We start from the raw sequence: 10,542 nt of genomic DNA on the forward strand, positions 1-10,542 counted from the left end.
CCGTTGTAAAATTGCAATATAGTTCAACTATATAGCAATTTTACAACTATAATAATTACAGTCACATTGTCACCACAAATGGCTTAAATTATACTATGATAGCCTTTTTAGATAATGAAAAAAAAAGCATGGTTTTTAGGCGTGACAAAAAAAAAGATCTTACAGAAGGAGAGAGCTCGTCCTCTTCACTCTTTTTCTTTTTCTTTTTCCTTTCATCTTCCTCTTCCACCTCCTCTTCCACCTCTTCTTCCACCTCCTCTTCCACCTCCTCTTCCACCTCCTCTTCCACCTCCTCTTCCACCTCCTCTTCCACCTCCTCTTCCACCTCCTCATCATCGGTGTGCTCCGAGTCAGGTGGACTACTACTACTTTCATCTTCCGCTTCCTTACTCCCTTCCTCTTCCTTACTCTCTTCTTCCTCTTCATTGTGCTCCAAATAAGGTGGAAGACAAAAGTCCAGCTTTTTGGTCCTGGTCGGTGTGCTATCCACGTTGATGTCGATTAAGATGACTGTGCTTCCCGGCAGGGGCGGGATGTTGTAGCGGCACGAGATCTGCACTGCCGTCTCCAGGGCTTGCTGGTAACGGTCCAGCAGGCTGACTGTGTACTCCCTCTGACTGCGAACCATTTCATAACTTGTTTAATACTTTTTCACATGTATACATTTGTCCAAAACAAGTAGAAACGTTTTAAATAAAATAAATTACAACCACAGGAGTGTGAATCACTCCTTCGACTTGAAGCAAAAAACGTTGCAATTTTTTTTTTTATTCTTTACATTTTATTTCAAGCTACGGTGTGTAGAATTTAGTGCCATCTAGCGGTGAAATACTAGAATGCAACGACTTTGAAGCATGTGCACTATGCCTCAGAGAGACCACACTTTGCAAGCCTAGCATCAAGTTACTACCAATTATTATTTGGAGTGAGCGAGCGAGCAGCCTGGCGAGTAGAAGGTAGCACGAGCAGCGAGCAATAACTCTTACCGTTATTATATGAGCTATATTATTGTTATTGTTAAATAAGATATAGAAAACTAGCAATTATTTTTCCTTTTACTAAATGGCATTTTATCAACAAGTAATTACAAATCATGTTTTATTAATATTCTTCTATTCTTCTATATTTGCATTTCTTCAATTGTATTGAGAATCTGACTTATGTTGTCATACTTAGCCTTGAAGATCTGATCCTTCTTCGTGCGGTAAAGGCGGTAGACAAAGGGCACGCCGAGTGCCACCCGCAGTCGTTTCTTGCTGGTCGACTCCCAGTCCTGGGAGCGGAAGCGCTTGCTCTTTGGGATCCCCTTCAGGATGTTCTTCAGGATCTCATTGTTGGGGGATGTTTGCGGCAAGGCTGTGGGGAGCACGGAGGAAAGTAGGAGGTAAATTTAATTTTCTTTTGCATGATGCCAACTTGGCCCAAATTATGCATTTCAACTGGTACAATGAGGTACTAAACCAGTGACGGCTGCCCATCGGGCAAGCAGATTTGTCATTACTGCTTTATTGTTGTGTACCTGAATGACTAAAATAAACAGACATGCTAATGTTAGCTTATCTTGTTGTCTTAGCTCTAGGTGCTCCAGTGTTTCTCAACCTTTTTGGGGTTCTGGACCCCTTGCATATTTTTGATCAGCCCTTTTCCGCAGTGTATCACTCCACATTCTCACAGTTGTTTGATAGCATCTGTCATTCTGAACTTCAATTTCAATAATAGGTAGGGTGCAGTGGAAAAGTGGCATAATAGTGCGACATGCACTCTCTGCTGCCACTAAATGCAAACTTGTTTTCTTTCTACTATGAGCTCAGTGGCCCCTAACCTGCATTTCTTCTCGTTTTTACTATATTACTGATGAATGGGCTGGACTGTGTAGCAGGAGTTTGTCAGCAATGAAAAAAAGATTCAAGCATAATTAAAAATGTTTATATATATATATATATATATTTTTTTTTTTAATATTAGGGGTGTTAGAAAAATATATCGTAATATTGCGACATTAAAACTGCCACAATATATCATTGTCGTCATACCTTAATATTAAAAGCAGCACATCTACAAAAGTCGGGTTGATTTCCATTTGTGCAGTTCTAGCTCTGGTGGCTAGTTTCTTAGTGCTGTTTAACTTTCACAAAGCATGTTTCGGCCCTTATATGTTTAAAATCCACGCTAATGGTCATATGAAGGGGACCTAATATGCTTGTGAACTGACAAATTATTATTTTTTTTTTAGTATGGGCTCTTTTTTTTTTAAACAAAATTGTGACCTTTTTTTTGTATCGCCAGCCTCCCCACAATATCATGATAATAATCGTATCGTGACCATCATATCGTGATATCGTATTGTGATATTTGGATATCGTTACATCCCTAATGATGGTGCAGGTATAACTCTGTTTGACGTTGCGAATGATTTCCTGATTCTTTTAATTTAATTAACTTGGATAGTTTGGGCTGTTAATATTAATAAACATTACAAAAGCTACAGCCATACCATATTGAATCAAATCATAATCCCATTGAATTCAACAGTTGTTACCTGTAAAGCTCTTTGAGACTTCTGTGATCAAGTCAAATACATTTGACTTGACTTAAACTGTCTCAAGCTTTAGGGACACACTAACCTTGAAGTAGTCAGGATAAATAAAAATATGATGACTCACAAAGCTTGCGAAGCTCCATGATAACTTTGTAGGCAGACAGGAAGCGGAATGGAAATTGTCGACTCTGAAGAACTGCTTTCTGTTAACAAATCATAGTGACTTTTTGCTAGCTATCCATGAACCCACGGTTCAACATTTGCTAAAATTATGACAATGACAGCGAGCCTCTCACTTTATTGGTGAGCCTGTTGAGGATCTTCTGGTGATGCGTCATACTGATGCCCTTATTGATCATGTTTCTCAGGTTCCTCAGCATGGCCATGAAGGGTAGAGACTTATTGTCTGGACAGAAGAGAAGCGCATGTTGATGTGCGTACAGCTGTATTATTGGAATTTCTACATGATCCAATTGTAAAAGACATTTAACAGAAACATAAGCATCTGAACATGCTACATGGGACTTACCACACAGAATTATAAAAATTAATGCAAAATCTGAATAAGATCCTAATCAAATGTATGACATTGCAGATTCTGATCCTGCATAAACTTGAAATTAGATCATGGATTCATTGTCATTCTTTACATATTCAGCCGGTATAATTTTGTTTTCTTTTTTTAAGAAATTGTAGTCACCAATCTGTGGCTTTCAACACAAAGATCATTCAAATTAGTATAAAATTGACAGATTTTGATTTTCACATCCATTGTTTAAAAAAAAATTAATAAAATTAAATCGTTGTTAATGTGTCATTTGTCACAGATAAAAATTGATCAAAATGTTTTTTTTGGGGGGGCAAAACAAATTATGACGATTTTTTTTAAGATTAAGTTTTGTGACTGAATTAAATGGATAATGTCTGAAGTTTGGTGATGTGGTGTGATGTGAGTGAGTGAGTGAGTGAGTGAGTGAGTGAGTGAGTGAGTGAGTGAGTGAGTGAGTGAGTGAGTGAGTGAGTGAGAGAGAGAGTGAGAGAGTGAGTGAGAGAGTGAGTGAGAGAGTGAGTGAGAGAGTGAGTGAGAGAGTGCGAGTGAGAGAGAGTGCAAGAGAGGGAGAGTGAGCGAGAGAAGGAGAGTGCAAGAGAGCGAGCGAGAGATAAATAACATACCAATGAGTTTCTCCCAGGTGGCGGCCTTGTTGCCCTCCTGACTAAGCAGACGTTCCCATGTCTCTGCATCCTTGAGCTTCATCCTTTGACCTGCCCTGTCTCGCTCCCAGTCACCCTTCAGACCGCTGGAGATGAACGCCTTGCGGTCCGCAGGATACCTTCAAACAAGAAGAAGTTGAAGACCTCGGGCCCCTTTGTGATAGTCTGACTCATTTGCATAATTCAGCACTGATCTTACTTTCGCCCCAGGATGGCCATGACATGCTCGGCTGGTTCTTTGATGTGAAGCTTCTTGATCATCTTCTTCATGTTGAATTCATCTTGCTTTTTTTCCACAGTCTGTTTAGCGTCTACTTTCAGCTACACACGCACACAAGTCAGCATTAATCACCCTTAAAATAGATGTTGTGGATTTCACATTAACATTGTATTGATTATGGGTTTCTTTTAACTTACATAATTCTGCAGAATTAATGCGTCAGATCGGAGCCAGTTGGCCCACTTTGTCATATCCGCCGTGCTTGGTTTCTGCAGAATATTAAAGATGACAGCAATATGAGCAACACATTTTGAATTCATTAAATTTCAAATTAATGTAAAAACGTAATATTTAAAAAACATTTACACTGGCAATCTCAAATTATCAAAGACATTAAATATTTATACTACATATGCAAGGGCAAACGGGCATTTATTTGTAGTAAGTCGATTAATTGAAAGATGGTTTATACCCCCATTCATCCACCCAGCCCCCATTAGGGTGTGCTGCAGAAAGAAGGTACAACCTGAACTGGTCAGCATCCAATAAAAGAGTGTGACATTAGCCATACATTAAGTACACTAACATCTCTAAAGCAAAAATTTCACATTTATACTACATTTACAATGGTAAACAGGTGTTTATTTGAGGTGACTATTTCAGAGGAGCCTTTTACAATGATAGAAATATTAATACATAGCAACACAAATTCACAAAATCTCAAATGCAAAAACTAACCTTTCACAACACATGTACAATGGCAAACTGACAATTGTTTGAAGTAACACGACTTGTTGAGAAGAAGGCTTTAAAATGACAGTGTCATTAGGAAAGCACTTCACAAAGAAATTCCTAAAATCTCAAAAACTAAATACAACACGTACTATGGTAAACAGGCACTTATTTTAAGTAAGGTGATTAGTTAACCTTTACTTAACAAGGGCACGCAGATTGTCGTCTGCTGATTAGGAATTGTTACTGTTGTTTTTTTAAGTAGACAACACACCCTATAATTAATCGAGGTGCAGCCTTAGGGCTGAGCCTAACCATATTTGAGGATAGAGTGGGATTGTTTGGCTTTGTGGAAGTCAGCACCTGATGCATGCATCTAAATGTAATAGTTTCTATAAGAAGCACAAAACATGACAATAAGGAGTAATAACGGTAAGTACCGTACCTTGCTCTTGCGCTTGTTGCGGTTGTGCTTACAGCGGTGCTTGCGTGTGTTGTACTTAGCCAGCTGATACTCATTAAACTCCTTGAACTTGTCGGCCATGGCCTTCTTCAGGCACATGGGCAGCGAGCGGCTGAAACACTGAAACCAATTAAAAGAGCGGGTTGGGAAGGAAGTCAGCCGGGGGCACTGCTGAGCCATTACAACATGATCGTGGTCAACATACCGTGCTGTATATGCGCACCACCTCCAGCCAATCGGACGGAAGCTGGACGGTGGCGCAGAAGTAGCGGCGCACGTGACATTTGGTGGGCGGGTGATTGGCGGCCAGGGCCAGCAGGAAGTTGGCGGTGATGCGGATGTTCAACTCTTGTCTTGTGTACAGCGCCACCTAGATTGAGGGGAGCGCAAAGTACACTCTAAAAACAGTTGGGTCAAAAGTAACCCACTATGACAACTAACAAACAGATGTGGAGTTATGTATCGGTACTTAACAAAAAAAAATTACAATAATACATAATAAATACATAAATAAATAGCCACCTTCTATTACTTTTTTTGCACAGTCTTGGCATTCTCTTGATGTGATTCAAGTCACCTGAAAGGGTTTTTCAACAATCTTTAACGAGTTCCCAGAGGTAAGAATGCAAGAGTATGCGAAAAAGTAACAATAACAAAGGATGGCTATTTTGAAGAATCTATAATATAAAACATGCTTTCAGTTATTTCACCTTTTTTTATTAACTACATACTGCACATAAGTTCATACATAGTTTTGATGCCTTCAGTGAGAATCTAAAAAGTAACCAGTCATGAGAATAAAGCAAATGCATTGAATAAAGAAAGTGTGTTCAAACTTTTGGCCTGCATGTACTGTATATATCATAAAAGTTTTGATTAATTGATGGTTTCTCTTCAATAAAACTATTCATTGACATTTAAGTCAAACACACATCCTTTGTCGACACCCACTTTGTAATGTGTGTTATTGCTACCTGCTGGACTGGAGTGGAACATTATGTGGACATGCTTAGGACTGCACGTTATTGACTAATGCCAGGTAGGTACACATCTAAAGACAATCTGGCTGTTATTGTTCAGATTATTGCTCCTTCTCAACCAAGGACATCAAACGCCCGACAATCTTGTGTCTAATAAGATTGTCTTACAAGATAGGGACAGAAACGGGTCGGTCCAACAATCTTAAATATTAAACGTGTTCAATATTTATGAACATTTTTTTTTGAGTGGGGTAACAAACTACTTGAATCCTTTGACTGTGAAATGTGACGAGAACAAAACATAGCCAATCAAAAAAGCGCCCTGACTGACAAACAAGGAAGCGGCGGCAAATAAAACAAAACGTCCTTCCCAATGTTGTTTTTTTGTATATAAGTGGGTTCCCCAGATGAAACAAAGTATTCTCTAAAGCAGCCCCAAAGGCAGATTTTTTTTCATCCATATCCTCGTACATGTGATGCTTTTTGTCAATATTATTTTTTTTTATTCTGCTGTGTTCTGTACTCCTTGTACCTTGAGAACAAACTGGGGGTCGAACGCGGCAATGTCTTTCACCAGGCTGGTGATTTTGGTCCACACACTCTGCTCAGAGTCCCAGTTCATCTGACCCGGGGTGGTGCTTTTGTGGACCAGGGAACAGCACACGGCATTCAGCAGGAAATACTGAGGGGATAAAATGTTATAAAGTAGCAGGTTGAAAAACTATTAAGGTTAACAGATTTGGACAGTGAAGCATGTGTGTAACATTTCTGCCTATTAGTCAGAGTTTCTAAGTTTGAATCTCTGATATCTACAATATACAGTATGAGCAACTGTCGGTATGGAAAATTTGGAATGGCTGAGAAATGTACTAAGTAAAAAATTAAGTAAGGGGCAGCGAGGGAGGCTGCCTTGTGCTCTTTTCACACTTGGCTAGCAGACATAATTTATGATTAGCTAAATCAATTTCTAGTGTAATTTAAACAGCCTCTTCTGGGCTCTGCAGAATGAGACAAGGCAATAAGTGCCAATTGTTACAGCTGTTTGCAGCCTTCATTACCTAAAAAGAAACTTTTACACCTACCTGAAAAGATTTCAGCTGTACTCAATTATTATGAATATAAGTTTCATTTTATTTTTCAAGCTTTCAGTAATTGGTGAATTCATTGCCAGCTGTCTGAGGTTAGAATTTAATAAATGAAAAAAATTAATTAAATAACAAGAAAGGACGTTATATATTGTTGCCTTTTTTTTTTTTTTTTACTGAATACATTGTTTATTTTGGGAAGTTTATATTTCTATTTGCACAAAAGAAAAGCAATCTTGTGCACCCAAATGAGACCTTGCAACCAACTAATTGTGAGTTATGGTGTAGTTACACTCCTAGTTAATTGAGTGTGAATCCTGTACGTGCTTTGCTATTGACTGGTCTCTCAGCTAAATATCTGTGACAAACTCACCACCAATCTAGTTAGTGATAGAAATGGAATGACAAACGTGTATGTTATTTCCGCCTTACCTTCTTATTCTTGATCTCCTCTTCAATCTGCTGCTTGTTGCGGACTACTTCTGCAAATTCCTTCCGTCTGCTGACCACCGTTTGCTTCTTCTTCTGGTGCTCTGGTTCGTGCACCTCCATGGCTTTTGGCGAAACTAATTCCTCCTCACTTTCCCCTTCCCCGTCAGTCGACATTTGGTCATCTCCATCGGAATACACCTGAAAGAGAAAAGACCAAAATACACTACTCGCTCGGCACTGCACAATCACTCAACTCTCGCCACACACCCAGCAATGCAGAAGAAAGTGACTGAAAAGGTCAATTGTTGAAAAGAAATGGAAAAAAAAGAAAAAAGGGTCAGTGACACCCTGCCACGCACTGGGCATTTAACCTCGCACATGTTGTATAATAAACCTAGTGCAACAGAAAAACTGTGGTGTTCTGGGAAATAACGTTTTGAGGCACCACAGACTACAGAAACTGTATTCTACTTTTCTTTTGCTGTTGTTTTTTAACCACAAACATGGCGCAATTGTCAAGGAAGAAGCGGGTTGCCTTGGTTGCTTATAATAATAATAGAAAGAGCAGAAACGGGCAAGAAACAAAAAGAAGAGTGGTTATTTCAAAGGCTGTTGGTTCTATTAATTGGCTTTACCCATGCATTTTTGTGACAATGACTCCATACTTTGCTTTGCTTTCCTACCCACATTTACATATGAAAATATAGTTAAGCATAATTGTAAAATATGTGTGGTCCTGCATATACTTAAATGGTACAGCTTGGTGGCAGCTAGCTGAATCTCGGGTTTACCTGGAAATATACTGTATATCTGATATGACATTGTATATTTGACTGTCCGTTGGATCCGTGACACTTTTGAATTGCCATTCACTGGCAGTTCCAATTTTTACTTGCAGCAAAATTATTGGTCGACGGTCAGCCATGTGTGGAAACTAGTTGCCAAACCCCATATGCTGTGCGACAGTTCAGTCAGGCTCAGCATGAGGCCAGCTTTAGGTGTCATCTTGGTCTCGTTACGTGGTGACCCAATGTCTACCGCATGATGAAGAGAGCTGTTTAAATACTAATCCTAACTGAACTAAGAAATGTATTGTTCGATTCGTGGATCAAATTGTACAAAAAGTACTGAAACATTCAACAATTGGACATGTGCAACCACAAGTTTGGAGAATGTAAAATAAAGTTATACACTTTAGAGTGCATTTTAGGTTTAGGTTAATCCTGGAAATTCTCCTGAAAGACCAATAATCTTACATTTTTGTGGGTTGTGTAAGTGCAAGGTTGAAGAATCCAGGTCCAAAAAGTAAAAACTTTGCCACAGATTGGCTTTAGCCACAGGTACTTATACTCAACTGGCAGGTAAATGGGCACGTCTCCACCTGTTGAGTGGAAGCACCTATGGCTAAAGTCAAACAGTTTCAGGGTTTTTACTTCCTGGACCTGGATTCCCCAATCTTGTATAAGTGAGAGCTAGAGAGCTAAGGAGATGTTCACTTACCACGCTTGTTTCTTCAAAAGAGCAAGGCTGCGCTTCCGATATTTCCCCTCCACCATCATCAACCTTCTTCTGGTCTGCTTGCCGTGGAAAGACAGAAGGCGGCTGGGAAAAGCGAGAGAGGAGAGTGCCGCTGGCTAAAGAGGAGGCGAGGAGACGGTTGGTGGTGGATGGAGTGGAAGAGACCAGACGGGAAGAGTTCAGAAGGGTGTTTTGGATGCTGAGGAGCGGAGAAGAGTTGGAGGACGAGGAGGAGAGGAGGAGGCTGGAGGAGGTGGAGGTCAAGCCGGAGGACTGCAGGGAGGCGCTCGGCAATAAGGAGGATGACTGCATCAGGAGTTTGTTCTCCAGACATGGAGGCACGTAATTGGAGGACAAGCTTGTCCCGCTTGTGGAGGCCATGTTTGTTTGCAAATTCAGTGCCCTCATTCCTGAATGGAAATAAGCCAGTCAAGTTGGCACAACATTAGAGACAGACGAGATGAATGGGTTAGCATTCCTCACTTGAACAAACGTTGTATGACAAAAGAGAAGGGTGTGTCGATAACGTCGGTGACAGACATCAATAAAGTGGGAACAAAGTCTACACGAAAGCCTGTCTTGAACACAATTGAACAAGATCCATAATGCAAAGACAATCACCTGAAAACATCTCCACAGTGGTAGGAAGTAACTAATTAAGTATATGTACTTATAACCCTAAAGCTTAACGTCGATGTTTTAACTACTGTAAGCAGCAGGACATGTTGGGGTGCCCAAATTAACAATTTGATGTCTTTTTAGACCTTGGAAACACAACAACCAAACACGCAGAAGTATTGTAATATGATAAAGTTCTCATGCCTTCTTTTGGTGTGTGTTTTTCCCACATTGTTCAGAAATATCTTGGTGTTTTGATGCTTTAAAAACAGATTAAACTGGTTACAAGTGAAGTGGACGACAACTGCGTTGTGTAGGTGTGGCGGCTTAGCAGTGAGCAGACAATTCGCGTAGACATTGTCTACCAGACAAACTCAGCGGCAAGAAAGAAATATTTAGATATAAGCCGCACCTGTTTCATTTGAACGCGAGCTGTCGGCGTCTTCAGCTCTGCTGTGTCATTCGTTCGCTAGCTTGTTCAATCAAGTCAAACACAAACTTGTCCTACGGTTCCTGTAAATGCCCTCATGCGGCTCAGCTGCTTCTTTCCAGGACTATTGGCTGATGTCGGCCAGCTGTTTTCTTTCGAAGGTGCCGATTGGCTGGTGTGGCATGCTCGTTAGTACGCGCGCGCTGATTGGTTGACATGCCCCCCCCCTTTTTTTTTTTACCGTAAACCCTCTCCTTCACGCGCCCCTTCTTCTGAAATTCACCTCAACTTCTGTTAAAAATAAACAACAATT

At 40.2% G+C, this 10,542-nt stretch overlaps 1 protein-coding gene and 1 long non-coding RNA gene across 4 annotated transcripts in view; one reads left to right on the forward strand and one right to left on the reverse strand.

Annotated features, from left to right (window-relative positions):
* Positions 1-10,355, reverse strand: part of tep1 (telomerase-associated protein 1) — a 31,798-nt gene extending 21,443 nt beyond the window's left edge. Inside the window, exons 1-14 of one of the 3 annotated variants that reach the window (XM_086087923.1) lie at positions 10,212-10,355; positions 9,164-9,591; positions 7,664-7,861; positions 6,679-6,828; positions 5,372-5,536; positions 5,149-5,286; positions 4,169-4,240; positions 3,951-4,072; positions 3,713-3,870; positions 2,836-2,945; positions 2,664-2,742; positions 1,173-1,356; positions 326-617; positions 164-229 (exon numbers count right to left, since the gene is read on the reverse strand). In XM_086087923.1, coding sequence (XP_085944049.1) covers positions 164-229; positions 326-617; positions 1,173-1,356; positions 2,664-2,742; positions 2,836-2,945; positions 3,713-3,870; positions 3,951-4,072; positions 4,169-4,240; positions 5,149-5,286; positions 5,372-5,536; positions 6,679-6,828; positions 7,664-7,861; positions 9,164-9,589 — 2,160 coding nt within the window. In that variant the 5' untranslated portion in view covers positions 9,590-9,591; positions 10,212-10,355. Of the gene's footprint in view, positions 1-163; positions 618-1,172; positions 1,357-2,663; positions 2,743-2,835; positions 2,946-3,712; positions 3,871-3,950; positions 4,073-4,168; positions 4,241-5,148; positions 5,287-5,371; positions 5,537-6,678; positions 6,829-7,663; positions 7,862-9,163; positions 9,592-10,211 lie in introns of all 3 variants that reach the window. The other 2 variants (XM_086087915.1, XM_086087906.1) reach the window with 2 other exon arrangements.
* Positions 855-3,055, forward strand: LOC147180631 (uncharacterized). Its single transcript, XR_015096375.1, has 3 exons — positions 855-956; positions 1,177-1,384; positions 2,908-3,055. It is a non-coding gene; the product is annotated as an uncharacterized LOC147180631 (long non-coding RNA).
* Positions 10,356-10,542: the final 187 nt, after the last annotated feature.

The sequence above is a fragment of the Leptonotus elevatus genome, chromosome 1 (assembly GCF_054856555.1).
Source record: "Leptonotus elevatus isolate MCC_2025b chromosome 1, RoL_Lele_1.0, whole genome shotgun sequence".
In the NCBI taxonomy this organism is placed as follows: domain Eukaryota; kingdom Metazoa; phylum Chordata; class Actinopteri; order Syngnathiformes; family Syngnathidae; genus Leptonotus; species Leptonotus elevatus.